General features: G+C 43.4%; 2 protein-coding genes across 3 annotated transcripts in view; both read left to right on the top strand.

The window, feature by feature from the left end:
• Window positions 1-829: 829 nt before the first annotated feature.
• LOC125301263 lies at window positions 830-9,717 on the top strand. The gene is made up of 7 exons (XM_048253700.1): window positions 830-3,580; window positions 4,180-4,509; window positions 5,838-6,164; window positions 7,023-7,067; window positions 7,263-7,419; window positions 7,698-7,783; window positions 8,077-9,717. Exons 1-7 carry the CDS (start codon window positions 3,223-3,225, stop codon window positions 8,088-8,090), a joined length of 1,317 nt encoding a protein of 438 aa, XP_048109657.1. The 5' UTR covers window positions 830-3,222; the 3' UTR covers window positions 8,091-9,717.
• A 3,253-nt stretch (window positions 9,718-12,970) lies between these two features.
• Window positions 12,971-18,045, top strand: part of xpr1a (xenotropic and polytropic retrovirus receptor 1a) — a 110,193-nt gene continuing 105,118 nt past the window's right edge. For both annotated transcript variants that reach the window (XM_048252527.1, XM_048252526.1), the window contains exon 1: window positions 12,971-13,410. In XM_048252527.1, the coding sequence (XP_048108484.1) occupies window positions 13,342-13,410 (69 nt within the window). In that variant the 5' untranslated portion in view covers window positions 12,971-13,341. The remainder of the gene's footprint in view (window positions 13,411-18,045) is intronic.

Below are 18,045 nucleotides of genomic sequence, written 5' to 3'. Positions count from 1 at the left end.
CTGGACCTGTTGCCTTCACGGGTGTTGATGGCAGCAAGTGTCCTCTTCACGCTGTCGGCAGAGAGGCACAGGGGCTGCTCATGTAGAGGGGATGGGTCTTCTGTGGGCAGGTGCTGTTTTGTGCTTCAAAGCGAGCAAAGCGGTTCAGGTTGTTGAGCAGAGGGATGTTGCTCTCACAGCTCTGTGGCGCGGGCTTGTAGTCCGTGAGGGCCTGAATGCCCTGCCATAGGCTTTTGTCGCGTTCCTGCTGTCTTTGAAGTGGGTGGTTATCTTGTGAGTGTATTCCTTTTTTGCTTCCTTGATGCCACGGGACAGGTTGGCTCTCGCTGTTTTCATGCCAGCTTCATCCCCAGCTCTGTAGGCTTTGTCTCTGGCCCTCAGCAGCCTGAGGACATCCCCTGTCAGCCATGGCTTCCAGTTAGCCAGTGTGATGATGTCTTTTGTGTGGGTCACATCATCGATGCACTTGGTGATGTAAGAGGTTACAGTGTCTGTATACTCCTCTATGTCTGTCCGGTTGTTGTAAGTGGCTGCCTGCTTAAACATTTCCCAGTCTGTTGTGTCAAAGCAGTCTTGAAGAGCATCAGAGGCTCCCTCAGGCCACACTTTTACCTGCTTACAAACCGGTTTGTTCGCTTTTACCCTTTGTCTGGATGCGGGCATTAGCATAACAGTGATATGGTCTGAAAGTCCAATGTGGGGGAGGGGGGTGGCTTTGTATGCTCCTTTGTGTGCAGTGTAGACCAGGTCCAGGATGTTATCTCCTCTTGTTGGAAAATCAACATGCTGGTGTAGCTTTGGAAGTACAGTTTTGAGATCAGCATGGTTAAAATCTCCAGTGAAGATGGTGAAACCGTCTGGGTGTGCCGTCTGTTGTTCACTGACAGCCTGGTACAGCTGCTGTCATCAGCAGAGAGTTGAAAGACAAGCGCTGACAAGTTTAGCATTTTTATCATTTTCTACTGAGGAGTATTCAGTAGTCTCTGAGGAATAGATCAGATGCTGAACATGTAGAGGAGTATTCAGTAGTCAGTAACAAATAGATCAGATTGTCCTACTGCTGAACATATGGTAGAGGAGATGGACTTCTGTTTGATTTGTCTTGTGGCAGCCTTTTTGCTTTTTTGTCTGAGAAATACTTTAAAAATGCGTTGTTTTCAACACATCTCTGTGTCCAGATAGGGACAGCATATTTGTACTTTTCCACCTGCAACACGTCTAGGGTTCTTCAGTTTACGTGGTATTTATCAAACCTGCAGTTCATCGGGTAATCACAACTGAACCGCATACTTCATTCACAAGCGCAGAAAAACTATATGAATGATATACATCTCAATCTAAGTCTAAAGTGAACAGGCCAGCCAGCGACATGGGGGACATGGCACACGCAGTTTTGAAGAGACGGCAACCGTCCCCCTCACTTTTGAAAAAAAAACGCCTTACATGCTAAATAATAGCCTATAGGCTACGCTAGGCTAAATAAAACTTACAGTATAATCAACACTAGCCATAGCCATCTAGACTGCACGATCCCACTTTCACTCTGCTACTGACAGTTGGATATCTGAAATGTTTGATCAGTTTCTCTACTAACAACCATCATGAACTAAACCAGGCTACTTGCTTCTGTAGACCGTCCTCTGCTCATCGTGACATTAGCGATTATGTTTTAATAACCAACTCAACTAGCCTACTGGTTATCGACCCATTTTCATACAAGATGAGTAACTCTGACTTACACCACATTTAACTTCTTAAACACGTATTTCAGGCATAATTTACAAGACACAATTAATTTACTTAACTTGAGTTACCTTGGTGCATAAATTCCTCAGACAGTAAAGGTATCTCTGTATAGGATACACTGTATCCTATCAAATAGTGTTCACGGGGGTCCTAAACAAGCTAAGCTGGGAATTTAGCTAGGCTATCTTACTTGTGCATGTCACAGATGTGAGGAGTTCTTTGAAGCTCGAGTTCTTTGAAGCACGAGGAAAATCCAAATGAATCCAGAAAAAAAAGCATAACATATTTTTTTTCAGAGGGCCAATGTGCAATGCAATAGTCAGGAAATTCCCCCAAATGTCAGTTGGCATATTGCATATATGCATAGATAACATGACAACGTGGCTACAGCCTGTTTTTTTAATGGGGAAATTATTTAGCCTTAATCAAAGAGATAGTTTTGCATTTGCCTGAAGTGTAGCCTAGATATTATGTTTGTTTCAATATTTGACAGATATTTTAAATATTTGTTTTATATATTTTAATTAATTCAAAGTATTTAAATATTGGTAAAATGTTGTTAATAGTTGATTATAAGGGAAAAGTAAGTTGCAAATCATTGTAATTATTCATTTCTTTGGTCTTTACCATGTGTTCTGGTAACTTGTAAAGCCATTACAAGTGTTCCCTCACATTTTCTAACATTACATCAATAACTGGTAACTAGTGGAGAGTGCATGTTGATTTGGTCATTTGATTGACAACTTTATACCAGACAATTTAAGTAGGCCTACCTATTTGATCATGTGTGTTTGGATCACAGGCATATGATGACCTGTAAACTCTTGTTCATTCATGGCTTCATAAAATATCAACATCCCATGTAGCTTTTAGAGTATTCAACCATTGGCCCAAGCAGTGTGAAATAACTCAATTGCATAAGCGTATAAAAAGCTGAGACCTCCCACATAACAAGAAGCTGATCTGAGGCCAGATCTGGCATTCTGCCCTTCCTCCACTGTTGACCATTTTGATCAAAACATATTTTGAAAACAATCATTGTTATTATCTTAATATGTTGGCAAGTTTAAAATATTATGATGATCGACAGTGGGTCAGAAGTGGTGGTCCGATATCTAGAAGCTGGAATTCACTATCTGGGTTTTTGCTCACAATTTGGTCCCCCTCAATTTGAAAATATCTCCTGCACCCTTGCAGAATAATGAGCATGTGAGCTTCGAGCTGGCAAGCTGCAACCTGGACGACCATATTAGTCTAAAATGAATCAACTCATATCTGAAACTCAACTAAAGTTAATTTAATTAATATCTAGTGGAATTATCTGTTCCCAGTTAAGAGTGTGGTTTGCTTTTCATGATTTTAGATACCAGCTGAGAGTGTGGTTTGCTTTTCGTGTTACCAGCTGAGAGTGTGGTTTGCCTTTCATGTGAGGAATGCAACTCTTCAGTGTTGCTGAGATGTAGAGGGAGGGTGCAGATGGAAGACTTTTTTAACAAAAAAACCCAACATGTTTTTAAAACTCATAGGAAACATAAACGTGCATATTGTACATGTAAAATACTTCCTGTGCACCCACAATGCTCTCTGTTTCCATGTCACAGTGGCCAGAGAGAGAACGCAATAGTGTGCAAGCCGCAGTGCTGGTCCCCCGCTTCCTTTGTCTTGTGCGAATGTCATGCCCTCCCTTTACTGCTCTGTGGTTACTGTAAGGGCCTGGGGGAGAGTGACTTCTGTTTTCTTATAAACGCAGAGCAGAGCAGCTGCTGCACTGCTGGATGCATGATCATGGCCACAGTGCTGTGTGTGCTGGTCTGTCTTTTCACTGGCGTGCAGAGTGAGCACAAAAAAGAAAATACTTTCTTTTGTGGCAATTTTGCAGCATAAGCTACATAATATTGTATTGTTGCTTTGACATTATTGTTTATTATTGCTGTTTTCACATTTTAAAACTGTTTACTGTTCATTTGTAACTATTGTATTTGTAATTTGCTTTGCACTAAAGCATCAGCTAAATCTTTTAGCCATAACCATATTTGGAACCCTCGAAGAACCATGGTGGGAATTATCTTTGTAGAGGTCAGAATTTATTTTTAGAGCCCTTTTGCGTTTCTCGTAAGAGTTTTCTGCTCCTAAAATAAATTCCCATCTATAAAAAGTTAATTCCCACCATGGCCCTCCGTAGTGTTAGATTGTTGAAAATATCTAGAAGAAAAATGTACAAAAGTATTTTTGTTTGAATTATTGATTAACCCTGATTAAACATGTGTTTTGATTTGCAGGTAAGATATATATTTTCTCCGTTGTATAGGCCAGTGTTCTAGGTGTGATGTTTATGGCTAACGAGGCTTTTGTGATGATGAGTCTCCTGTGTCAGGCTTTAGAGTTTATGTTTTAGCTCATCCAGTGAACAGACTAATGTTTTTCTGTTTTGAGGGTTGGGAGGCGTGAGGACTCTTCGTAATCTGACCGTGCAGCGTGGAGGGTCGGCCGTCGTGCCCTGCCACTACGAGGAGAAGTACGTAGCGCAGGTGAAGTACTGGTGCCGCGGTTACACCTGGGACACCTGCCGTGTCTTGACCCGATCCAGCAGTGTTCCAAGCCCTCCGGACGCCCAGGTGTCCATTAGTGATGACATCACCCAGCGGGTCTTCACTGTGACCATAAGGAACCTGCAGGACAAAGACTCAGACGTCTACTGGTGCGCTGTGGACATCAGAGGAGGGTCTGATGATAAAGCTTATCTGAAAATAACAGTCACACCAGGTGATAATATTAACACTAGAAATGTAATGCCAGAGGAATTACAATAGTGGATGAAAAGCTTTTTGTGGGGCAGCCGTGGCCTACTGGTTAGCACTTCGGACCTGTAACCGGACCAGTAGGCACGGCTGAAGTGCCCTTGAGCAAGGCACCTAACCCCTCACTGCTCCCCGACCAGTAGGCACGGCTGAAGTGCCCTTGAGCAAGGCACCTAACCCCTCACTGCTCCCCGAGCGCCGCTGTTGGTGCAGGCAGCTCACTGCGTCGGGATTAGTGTGTGCTTCACCTCACTGTGTACACTGTGTACTGTGTGTGTTTCACTAATTCACGGATTGGGATAAATGCAGAGACCAAATTTCCCTCACGGGATCAAAAGAGTATATATACTTATACTATATATATATATATACTATATATATATATATAAAGCTGCTGATTCCTGACCTCCAACATTAATTCACTTCATCTTTGAGTCCATTCAAACACTTATACCAAACTTCAGGCATGTATGTCAAGGCAGTCTTGAGATATCGCGCTCAGAGTATTCATGGACTTGACCTTTGACCTTTGACCTCCAACATCAACTCACTTCATCTTTGAGTGCATACAAACACTCATACCACATTTTAAGCATGTGCGTCAAGCCGTTCTGGAGATATAATGCGCAAATGAGCTATGGCTGTGACTTTTATTTTGACACACGGGAAACACTTAAACAGAATGTGTAGTTTTAGGGAGCGTCAGATTGTATGCATTAGAAGCTGAGACAGTTGGATTCACAGGTGACACCTGTGCCAGTGTTCTGATTAGCCCGGGAACTACTCTGGGAGCTTAACAAGCGTAGCTGGCTTTAGGCCATTATGACATCACAGCCTCCATTCAAGTCTATGGGGGGGAAATTAGCTTTTTAACATTTTTAATCCCCTATTTTTCAAAAAATCTAAACGGTTAGAGCCGCATTAACTTTTGAAAAGGTAAAAAGAAAAGGTTATAAGAAGAAGAAGCCAGGAGATTTCAAGATAGTGGATTCCATCCACTATAATTAACTTACATTAAATTCACATTACTGCAGTTTTTATAAATGAACTATAGAGGTGATAGGTCAATAATGAATATGTAAGAATATATGTAAGTATGTAATAACATATTGAATCTATATGGTGTAGCCTAAATATGTACAGAGAATAATTAATTGCTTCCTAGTCATATTTGAAATACTAAATTGTGGAGTTGTACTCGGAGATCAGTGTGTTTTCTGTGTGTTTTTAATCTCAGGTCCTCCAGAGTTCTACTCAGAGATCAGTGTGTTTTCTGTGTGTTTATAATCTCAGGCCCTCCAGAGTTGTACTCAGAGAGCAGAGTATTCTCCGGACCTGTTGGCGGTCTGGTCCAGGTGCGGTGCCTCTACGGCGGCCGTCTGTGGAGCGGGGAGAAGAAGTGGTGCCGGAGCGGCTCGAGTGTGTGTCTGACCGCCGGCCGCACCTCCAGGCTGCACAAGTACACGCTGGACGCAGACCCTCGGACCGGAGCACTGAGCGTGACCATGCGGGACCTGACGCCCAACGACGCCGGCTGGTACTGGTGCACAGGAGCAGACACACAGCTGCCCGTGTATGTGTCCGTGTCCCCACAGACAAACACACCCCCCGTCACACAACGTGAGTTTGGCACTAACACACCCCCCGTCACACAACGTGAGTTTGGCACTAACACACACCCCGTCACACAACGTGAGTTTGGCACTAACACACCCCCCGTCACACAACGTGAGTTTGGCACTAACACACCTCCCGTCACACAACGTGAGTCTGGCACTAACACACCTCCCGTCACACAACGTGAGTTTGGCACTAACACACCTCCCGTCACACAACGTGAGTTTGGTCATCCCTGCAAAAACGTATATCTTACCAAGTGTTATTAATCGGTTACACTTTACTTGACAGTGTCGACATAAGAATGACATGACACTGTCATGAATGTGTCATAAACAAGTCATAAACATTTATGACATAACGCTTTATGTTATTAAGTGACATTCGGTTTTTGTCATAACACGTTAGGGTTAGGATTAAGGTTAGGGTTGAGGTTAGGATTAGGGTTAGAGGTTAGGATTAACCTTTCAAAGGTTAAAATCTTCTTAAATTAAGACATAAAAAGTAAATGTATCTTCCAGTGGAGTATGTAATTGTATCTTAATTTAAGATTAGACTGAAGATTTAAGGCGATGTTAAGGTACATTTACTCACTCCACTGCCAGATGAAGTATTTTTACTCGTTGTTCATTGGAATTATTTTTTTCTAAGCAGAGAGTTTGAGGATATATTCATCTACTGTATGGATAACAAATGTTTTGTAACATTGTTTAACTCTATTCATATTTAGTATATGCCTTATTTGGTGCCATTAAGGACATGCAGCATCAGATCTTCAAAACTATCTATTCAAATTGTTTTTCAGTTCATCCAACTTAAGGGTATGACATGAACAATACCTTTGTATTCTTTTTTTGACAGGAGAGACAACATCTACAACTCATACCACCACAGCAGTCCAAACTGGTCAGTCCTAATTCTGTTCTCAGTGTATGTACTGTATGTGTGTATGTATGTATGTATGTATGTATGTATGTATGTATGTATGTATGTACAGTACAGTGTGTGTGTGTGTGTGTGTATGTACAGCATGCATGTGTATCTCACTGACTGATTTACAGTTAGGGTTCTGATTTCATTTATTACTCAATTGACCAACAGTGAAAACACCATTTGCAAGTGAAGCTACAGCCCTGCTGCAGACCAGTGTAGAGGCCGCCCCGCCAGCTCTCTCAGATGAGGCACCAGGGCAAGAGGAGCCAGCTCTCTCAGATGAGGCACCAGGGCAAGAGGACCACTCAGAACACAGTGTTGTGAAGTACGATCTTATGCTCATTAATTAAGTTATTCATTATGTATGTAATTGGTTATTCTCAGCATTAGGCTATTTATTAAAACATCATGCTGAGTTTTAGGCTGTTTATTATTTGAAATTTGTTTCACTATAATTAAATCTTTTATTTTAGTGAATAGTTTTCTGCTTATCGTCATTACTGTAATTAAGGTAATGTTCTAAGTTGCTTTGGATAAAAAGTGTCTGCTAAGTAACATAACCATAACCTGATACATAACACATCCTCTCAATCCACCCTGCAGGATCCCCTCACTGGAAATACTTTTGAAAATTCCTCTTGCAGTGGTTTACCTGGTTTGTCTGGCAGTGGCGATAAAAAAGCATTGGGGTAAGTCAAAGACGCAATCAGTTACATTTCAGATTTCCTGTATGTTTGAAAGGCTTCCTGTCTTGAGGACATCTTTCAGGGTGAAGTGTGACATGTTCACGTACTGCTCTGTACCGTGTAAGGGGTTTTTTGTGAGGGTAGGCCTACAGTGTGAAATGTTTCACCAAATTGTTAACCACAGTTTAGCAACTAGTTTAAGCCTACACCCACCATTTAGATGCATTGCTTTGGGAGGAATATGTGAATGCCATTGTGGATGCGTAAGGTAATATCTTTCCATTGTTCTTTGTTAGAAATGAACAGATGAGATTACACAGGAAAATGAGGTGGCGAAGCAAATAGCCACTCGGTGCTAACGGAACAGGATCGCCCACTAGCCCCTCGATGCTAACGGAACAGGACACTCTAGCCCCCCTGAAGCGGACCACAGAATCAGTCACACTCAATGGGCCACTTCTGAGCAAAGGAAGAGCCGGAGCATAAGAGTAACTTATAGAATGTTTAACAGGTGCAACGACCACGACCACATCCAACGTTCCCATGCACATCCAACTTTCCCATGCACATCCAACGTTCCCATGCACATCCAATGTTCCCATGCACATCCAACTTTCCCATGCACATCCAACTTTCCCATGCACATCCAACGTTCCCATGCACATCCAACGTTCCCACGCACATCCAACGTTTCCACGGCCACATTCAACATTCCCACGACCACATCCAACGTTCCCATGACCACATCCAACGTTCCCACGGCCACATCCAACGTTCCCACGACCACATCCAACGTTCCCATGCACAGCGTCTTCATCAGCGTCACCCCGTTGAGTGTTGCTGATGAGGTGAAGAAGCTCAAGGTGTTTGTGCATCTTATTTCACCTCTGACCACAAACGCTTCTCAAGCAACACAGGATGTTCACAAGAGGCTTTTTTGAATATATATGTTTTTTAGGGTAAGTAAGTCAAGTTCATCATTAGTTTATTGAATGGAGACATTTCATAATAATAAATCACTTCAGTCATCATCCTCATCATCAGAAATTGGTGTTGATTCTTCAGTTTCTCCCTCATCATTTAGTAAAGCTGGCATTGGTGCTGCATTATATGAAGTCAGCATTATATATAATATGATGTGCTATTACATTATAAAGGTAAGAGGGAAAATTGCTGTCTCATTGTTGTCTAACTATGCGTTCAGACCAAGAGCTACCAAAGTTGCAAAATCACTTTTGTCACTGGTAAAATGCAGCTGCTAAATAATAAATCTGTTGTTTTTGTCACGCAAGTTGCTCACAACATGAGAGATTTGAACCTTCTAAGTTCACATATTTTTCATAGACACTAAGATGGTTTATAAACATGATCAAATGTATACAGAAATGCCTGTAGCCTAAATATGCTTTAAAACTTGCCATCATAGTTATTATGCCAAACTCTCTGAATTAACAAGGAATTCTTATTTTAACTTAGCTTACGCTAGCTGTTTTTTGGGTCAGTGTATCATTTCAGCCCACCTTGGAAAAAGGCATTTTTTTATGTTCAAAAATGCCTTTTTCCAAGGTGGGCTAAAATATTATTTCACCCATCCAAATCCTTATTTTTTTTTGTAAAATGTATCAGAAAACATATAGTTTGTACACTCATTTTTAATCCTTAAGCAGTGTATCTGTAGCAGGGTTAATGTTGTTTCCCTGAATTTCCCCACATGAGTTGTGCTTTTCTTTTTGGAGTTTTTGTATTTTCTTTATTTTCCTACGGGAATCTAAGGGTAAGGGGGTGTGGTGTAGGTGTGACGTGGGGCTATGCTCTGCGAAAATTAACTTTTAACTAAGTGTCCCACTACCCCAGGCTGGCTTGTCAGATTTCTCTCAACAGGAGTACCTGAATGTGATAGCCTGTGTGCGAAAATAAACAAATTCAGTAAGACCCAGTTCAAACGTCACGTTGCATTATTTCAACTTTTCTTTTAAAAACACAACGCAGAGGATATTTATGGAGAGCAAAATACTCCCATTACATATCTATCAGTAGGGCTACATGTATTGACTATTGACAATGGTTTGCTCACTGCACTAACTAGCATAACTCATCTTTCTACATAAAGCCAAATGGTAAAAAATGACACTGAACTACCTGTTTATACACACAAAACAAACAATAATCTCCCAATTTACATAATATGAACCTACATACTTAGTGGCTGAAAATAATTGAAAAGAGGCTCTATCTGAGTTTTGAAGTGACTTTATCTGAGCCTCCTTGAGACTGCACAGATGTAAGTGAGCCTTATTCAATATTGTCAAATGTGATTGGTGCCAAATAAAAACTAACATAAAAAGACATTGTGTGATTAGACAAAATAATGAATAGCATTAGACAGGCCCCTCTTTTTCTAAAAAATGACAAAGTTACAAATGGGCTTAAATGGTGCCTGGGCTTAATGGGTACACTATGTGAATTTCGTGTCACATTGACCTTGTAATCTTGGTTAACTTTAATTTTAGCAGTGTGTCAATGGTGAATTTGGATTCCTTGTATGAGAAAACTTATATTTAAACATTTTTATTGCATTTGTATTATGTTTTAAGCCTGAGATATGGAAAATCTCCAAATAGCGGCAATTTTGGACGCCATCTTGAATATCTCAGAAAGCACAAGGGGGATTCACGGGGACTTTTAGTATGTTATTCCTGAAGGTATTCTGAACATATCCTGAAAAATGCAGCTTGTTACAAATTTGTTTCCGGGTTTGTGTACAATTTTGAGCTAATGCTCTTGGACTAATTTCACTCGTCCATAAGTAGTAAACGAACACACACACACGCGCGCGCACTAGGAGCAGTGAGTACTTTAGGAACACAAACACTAGAGAACATACAGCAGGAACTGGAGTCCATCAAATCTGAGTGGAGTGAAAGTATATTTCAAATCATCTGTAATGAGCAGTAATGAGGTCTGCTCATCTGCCTTGTCTGCAAAGAGATTAAAGAGGTCAAGTTACAGCTCACAACGGGAAACCGTTATGGAATTACACATACTGTACAAATACTGCACACACACACACACACACACACACACACACACACACACACACACACACACACACACACACATACACTTAAAAACAGACACACACGTTTAAAAAAAACACACACACACACACACACACACACACACACACACAAGGCTTCTAGAGTGCCCAAACCTATGTTGGGCGCCCACTCAGATTTCATGGCGATGCCAGAGCTTTCTCCCGGCCCCTCCCCCAGCCCTCGCCCCTGATGAGGTTCCAGAGGGCGGTGTTTTGGTGACCGATCCCAGAACAGACCTACCGACATACCCATGCCTGTCCACAGACCTACAGACATACCCATGCCTGTCCACAGACCTACAGACATACCCAAACATACACAGTTATACCGACATACCCAGACATACACAGTTATACCGACATACCCAGACATACACAGTTATATAGACATACCCAAACATACACAGTTATACTGACATACCCAGTAAGTATAAGTATAAATACTCTTTTGATCTCGTGAGGGAAATTTGGTCTCTGCATTTATCCCAATCCGTGAATTAGTGAAACACACTCAGCACACAGTGAACACACAGTGAGGTGAAGCACAAACTAATCCCGGCGCAGTGAGCTGCCTGCAACAACAGCGGCACTCGGGGAGCAGTGAGGGGTTACGTGCCTTGCTCAAGGGCACTTCAGCCGTTCCTACTGGTCGGGGTTCAAACCAGCAACCCTCCAGTTACAAGTCCGAAGCGCTAACCAGTAGGCCACGGCTGCCCACCAGACCCCCACTTTATGGGGTCTTCGGGTCTGAGAGGGGTGTTTGTGAATATGGTTCTGTATTTGTGGGTCTAGGTCACGTCTGTATGGGTGTGGTTTGGTCTCTGCATTTATCCCAATTCACAATCCGTGAATTAGTGAAACACACTCAGCACACAGTGAACACACAGTGAGGTGAAGCACACACTAATCCCGGCGCAGTGAGCTGCCTGCAACAACAGCGGCGCTCGGGGAGCAGTGAGGGGCCTTGCTCAAGGGCATTCAGCCGTTCCTACTGCCCCATGCCTGTCCACATACCCAAACACAGTTATACTGACATACCCATGTCTGTCCGCAGACCTACAGACATACCCAAACATACACAGTTATACGGACATACCCAGACATACACAGTTATACAGACAAACCCATGCCTTTCCACAGAATGTGACTGTGTCTATGGCCTCAAATATTTTATACATCCTACAGCCAGCTCTTACACAGATTTATATTGATATGGCTTCTTTATATCTTTGTTTCTTTGATTGTTAAAACAAGCTTTTGGCCGGTGGCGTCTCTGGAGAGAAGCCCTTTCTTCTTAGTGCGCGCGTCTTCTCAATACCGGACTTGACCACGGGGTGGCGATGTTGACATATGATGCGGCTGTGTGAAAGCCGCGACTCCCAGGTGTGGCGCGGGCGGTATGCGATGCTGTCAAAACCCTGCGTAAGAGAGGGCTTCTGTGCATGGCTAGACTTCAACTATTTATACTGAATTAGGCCTACACTTGAGTAGAGTAACTGGCTCTAAAATGGGGTGCCATGCATCTAATAGCTGCCATGTATCTGTAGAGCAAGGTGATCAAAGGGTTGGTTTTCATTTGGGGGCAAGTCTATATATCTACTGAGCATTTGGCACGTTTAAGGCTAAATGTTTGATGTAAAAAATGATTTATTTAATTAAAGCAAGACGCATTTAAAGAACGACCTGCCTCAATTTGATGTGTTTCTGGTTGGCAGTCTGAACAGTACAGAGCGCTTGCTTTGTGGAGATATTTACTTTTAAAGTAACCTGTTTTGATTTTGCGGATTTAAATTAGCAATATCCTTATTTATCTTTTAGGAGAACCCAGTTAAACGAGGGCTACATCAAGTAGACTATCACACCTCCATGAGCAGGATATGTACTTAATGTATTGGTCCTATTTGGTCTGGATTTGGAAAGTCTTTTTCCAATTGCGTCAGTTCCATATTCAGCTATCGTATAGCCAGCCAGTTGGCTAAAGACAGTCTGCCGTCCTGCGCCTATAAATTTGTTCTTCCCGGTCGTGAGAATTCATACTATTTTAAGGCTTTGCAGTGCTGTTATTGTGAGTCGAAGTGCAGCGTTGGATCACGTCGGTGACGCAGACACGCTGCACCGGCTGTGATGGCGGATTGATATAACTTCAGACCCAACCGGGACACAGAAAGTCATTCTACATGACGGTCGCAACGGAGCCGCTGCACCGTACTCGGCCACCTGTTAAAGGACGGGAGCTTTCCTCGTGTTGCGTGTGTGGAGCGCTTAGCCTACCACGAAATAGCATGTAGGAAAGAGCACGTCTCGACTACGGCTGCTTGAACAAGGCTAAAACAGATTGCTCAGGAGTGCGAGCAAAACGCATGTGGACCAGCAAGTTAGCTGGGATAAATAGCAAAGCTTGAGCGAACCTGAAGACTGTCCCGTCTGGATTTAAGGCGCTTGAGGAAATAGCAATTCCGGCAGGATGAAATTTGGAGAGCATATTTCGGCTCACATTACGCCGGAGTGGAGAAAACAATACATCCAATATGAGGTAGCCGATCATGTATTGTATGGATGTTTGATTTTTTTTGTAATTGTTCTTCCCGACACTTTTCATTTTAACGAATCGCACAATACATTTAAATTCAGCCATAGAGCATTCTATTCCGGTTTTACAAAAATTAAACGAATGCGTAAAACCTGTTTAGTGGCACGGACTACAGGTCGCTTTTTAGTGCATCCGTTTGGTCATCTAACTGTACGCCGAGTTAAATGACATGAATTTATGAGTTCTGCTTATAAACTGAAAGAAAGGAGTCTGTTGGCAAAACGAAAAGAAAGAGTTATTAGTTCTGCTTATGGAAATGGCTTTACTTCAACTAGTGTTATAAACATCAATAACATTTACATTACTTGAGTCATTCATGCTACTGGTGTCAAGGTTGTTGATAAAGCATTTTAAATAGCTTTTGTCCACGTGTAGTCTGTTTTGTCGCGAAATATGTCATTGTAAGAATAAGAAGCCCATGGAGGGATCGCAGGCGGTAGTGGGTCAAGCTGTCAGTACGAGTGGCCGGTGGAGCTCTTTGTCTCTCAGTCGCTAATTCGTAGGGTGGGTCGCAATCTGACCCTTAACCGGTCAATTTGCATTTCATTATTAGCAAGTACACTCAGATATAACACTGTCTTTTTATATGCATGGGGTTTGTGTTTTGACTATGTTTTTTTTTTTACATTTATTTATTAAGCTTCAGTACAATGTTAAATAATTTATGGATTCCCCCATCGCTCTGCTAACATATAAGAATAGGCCTCTATATAATATAATATTAGCCTAATAGTATAATCCAACCTTAATTTGGAGAACCTACACTCTTAAATATAGCCTAAATGGGTATCTGTCGAAATAGATATGTTGGAAAATAAAACAGCTGGAATTGCCATCCATTGGTCAGGTGCCTATCAATCAGCCTTGTTTGGTATCACATTTGATATTGCTTTCCTTTGTGAAGAGGTGGAGAGAATTCTCCCTCCTCATCTTTAATGCCTCCTGGTATCATCATGAACAGTCGTGATTATAAATAATTACTAAGGTTTTAGCAGAAGACACTTAAGTTATAATAGGTTGGCTTCAGTTCACAATTTGACAATTTATTTATTTATTTATTTTTATAAAATATAAATGCTCCATGTTCACCTAATTCCTGGTTGAAATAGTAAGTGTGCTATTAAGACAGGATTGCACAAATGCATTTAGTCTTATAAAATATAAACAGACAGAAGGTCCTCCAGAGGTTATGAGAATTAATGTCACGCAATTCACCACTGCCTCATCAAAAATGTTTCTCTTGTGGTGTTTATATGTGAAATACTATGCAAATATAAGTCTGTATCTTTAAGAAGACATTCCTGGCATTTTCATTTGTAATGTTGTACATCTCCCTGGTTTATATTGTTGATTTAGTCAGCGGCAGGTAGACAGAGCCATAGTTTGGTTGGTGTCTCTGTTATGCGATGATTTGAAATGGCGGAAGCTTTCTTCAGGTCTTCGTTCCAGTGTTGTTTACTGAAAGGAAAATTGTGTCTTCACGTCACCATTTGAAAGCACATACTCAAAAATGTTTTTTACAAATGGACAGGAAATTAACAAGACATCCTTTATGGAAGAGATTTTTTAATTACATTTGTTCAGGTGTATTTCACGACAGACTGCCATTCTGAAGCTGTTCATAGTCTAATATATGAGGATTATGGAAACAATGGTTTCGTTTCCACCATTTTGTCCACCATTGTGATATTGTTTGTGACCCATGTGTGAATTTTTGTCTGCGTTAAAGTGTGTAGTGCTTGTTCTTGCACATATCTCAGGGTTTGAGGATGAAAAGATCGATGGCATTGTGACATTAAATAACTTTCATATCTCTTCACTGGTCATCTACTTGGAATGCAAATACAAACATGAGAGCAAACAAAATAGATTGGGAGATCTGGTGGACCTCATTAAGACAAATGAAAACCAGGGGAAATGTGTGTGTGTGTGTGTGTGTGTGTGAGAGAGATCTGGTGGACCTCATTAAGACAAATGAAAACCAGGGTGAATGTGTGTGTGTGTGTGTAATACAAGTGGTTATGAAGTACAGTTTCCATGGATGTGCTCATACTGTAGCTCCACACAAAGCAAAGAGCTGCTGCTTGTGCTGATGGGATGCAACAGGGTCCTGGAATCTCTCAATTGATCTGAGCCATCTTGAAGATGCACTTGAGTGCAGTAATCTTCCTGCTATGGTTCTGTGGTGTGAAATACTCATCCATGTCCCGGGGTGATGTGTGTATCTGTGCTGGGTGATGTGTGTATCTGTGCTGGGTGATGTGTGTGATGTGTGTATCTCTGCTGGGTGATGTGTGTGATGGGTGATGTGTGTGATGTGTAATGTGTGTCTCTGTGCTGGGTGATGTGTGTGATGTGTGATGGGTGATGTGTGTATCTGTGCTGGGTGATGTGTGTATCTGTGCTGCCTGTGTTGTTGGTGGGTTTGTTCTAGCAAGATGCCCCGAGTGTGAACCAGGCTGTGTGTGCTGTGTGAACCAGGCTGTGTGTGATCCGCAGCAGCCACAGGCGCTGCTTCCACTTCCCCTTTTATTGTTTATCCGTGAGGGTGGTGCACTCTATGGCGTGTGTTTATCCGTGAGGGTGGTGCACTCTATGGCGTGTGTTTATCCGTGAGGGTGGTGCACTCTATTGCGCGTGTTCACAAGTCTGCTCTAAGAGAGGTTAAGCGAGCATCCCTCCCTATTGATGAATGGACGACTAATTGAGTGAATAATGAGCTCTTGCAGGTCTGCGTCTGATTGTGTCTCTCCAGCAGTGCAGGGCAGTGCAGGGCAGCGCAGCCTTGATGTTTGCCGCAGTGGGGACACTGGAGGTGCATGCGTGTCCATGTGCATGGGATTCTCGTTACTCACTCTCTGTTGCAAATGCGCCAGATTGGGTTTGCCACCACAGAGACAGAAAATATACAACTTAAATCTTAATTTCATGATCAGGAAAAGTGATTTGGGATCAATTCATGACCAGGAAAAGTGATTTGGGATCAATTACAGCTTTGTGGAATGCTGTTTTGCAGCCTCAATAAATTGTCAATATCAATGAGGCTGATTTGATATCTGGCAATGGCTTCAAGATGGAGCTACAGTGGACATGGCAGATTGCCGGAGATTGCGATGTAGACGAGTTGTCGGGGACCGTCGGGCTGGTTAGCAGTACCTGTGCTCTGTGCAGGGACCGTCGGGCTGGTTAGCAGTACCTGTGCTGTGACCGTCGGGCTGGTTAGCAGTACCTGTGCTGTGACCGTCGGGCTGGTTAGCAGTACCTGTGCTCTGTGCAGGGACCGTCGGGCTGGTTAGCAGTACCTGTGCTGTGTGCAGGGACCGTCGGGCTGGTTAGCAGTACCTGTGCTGTGTGCAGGGACCGTCGGGCTGGTTAGCAGTACCTGTGCTCTGTGCAGGGACCGTCGGGCTGGTTAGCAGTACCTGTGCTGTGTGCAGGGACCGTCGGGCTGGTTAGCAGTACCTGTGCTCTGTGCAGGGACCGTCCGGGCTGGTTAGCAGTACCTGTGCTGTGAGTTGTCGGGACCGTCGGGCTGGTTAGCAGTACCTGTGCTGTGAGTTGTCGGGACCGTCGGGCTGGTTAGCAGTACCTGTGCTGTGAGTTGTCGGGGACCGTCGGGCTGGTTAGCAGTACCTGTGCTGTGTGCAGGGACCGTCGGGCTGGTTAGCAGTACCTGTGCTCTGTGCAGGGACCGTCGGGCTGGTTAGCAGTACCTGTGCTGTGTGCAGGGACCGTCGGGCTGGTTAGCAGTACCTGTGCTGTGTGCAGGGACCGTCGGGCTGGTTAGCAGTACCTGTGCTGTGTGCAGGGACCGTCGGGCTGGTTAGCAGTACCTGTGCTGTGAGTTGTCGGGGACCGTCGGGCTGGTTAGCAGTACCTGTGCTGTGAGTTGTCGGGGACCGTCGGGCTGGTTAGCAGTACCTGTGCTCTGTGCAGGGACCGTCGGGCTGGTTAGCAGTACCTGTGCTGTGAGTTGTCGGGGACCGTCGGGCTGGTTAGCAGTACCTGTGCTGTGTGCAGGGACCGTCGGGCTGGTTAGCAGTACCTGTGCTGTGAGTTGTCAGGGACCGTCGGGCTGGTTAGCAGTACCTGTGCTCTGTGCAGGGTTTGAGCTGGGCTTTTCCACTGAAGGGCACATTGATTCGTTTAGATTGAGATATGGAGAGGCCAGAGGGCTGATGGGGGGTTGAAACGCATCCACAGTAATGCCTGTGAGCGGTCAAGTCTAGCCAGAGCGACCTGAAGGCTGTGTGTCGATTAGTGTATGTGTGCGCATCTCTGAGCTTTTGTGTGTGTGTGTGTGTGTGTGTGTCCGTGTGTGTGTATTCGCATTGCCACAGGGGCTTCAACGGGCTCTACACAAAGCAGTGCAGCAGCGATATTATTTAGAACCAAAGCAGTGCAGCAGCGATATTATTTAGAACCAAAGCCATAAACATGTGATTGGTGTTAATGGCCGACCAATCCCAGGTGGCAGTTACCTCTGGCCCTCATCTGATGGGAGTCAGGTGGAGCTGGGCCGGAGCTGTGCCGGATCAAAGCCAGAGCTGGGCCGGATGGTGCTGCTGGTAAACAATA

The sequence above is a fragment of the Alosa alosa genome, chromosome 9 (assembly GCF_017589495.1).
Source record: "Alosa alosa isolate M-15738 ecotype Scorff River chromosome 9, AALO_Geno_1.1, whole genome shotgun sequence".
In the NCBI taxonomy this organism is placed as follows: Eukaryota; Metazoa; Chordata; class Actinopteri; order Clupeiformes; family Clupeidae; genus Alosa; species Alosa alosa.
Note: the sequence above shows the minus strand (reverse complement) of the source record. Positions and strands in the feature narration are given on the sequence as shown.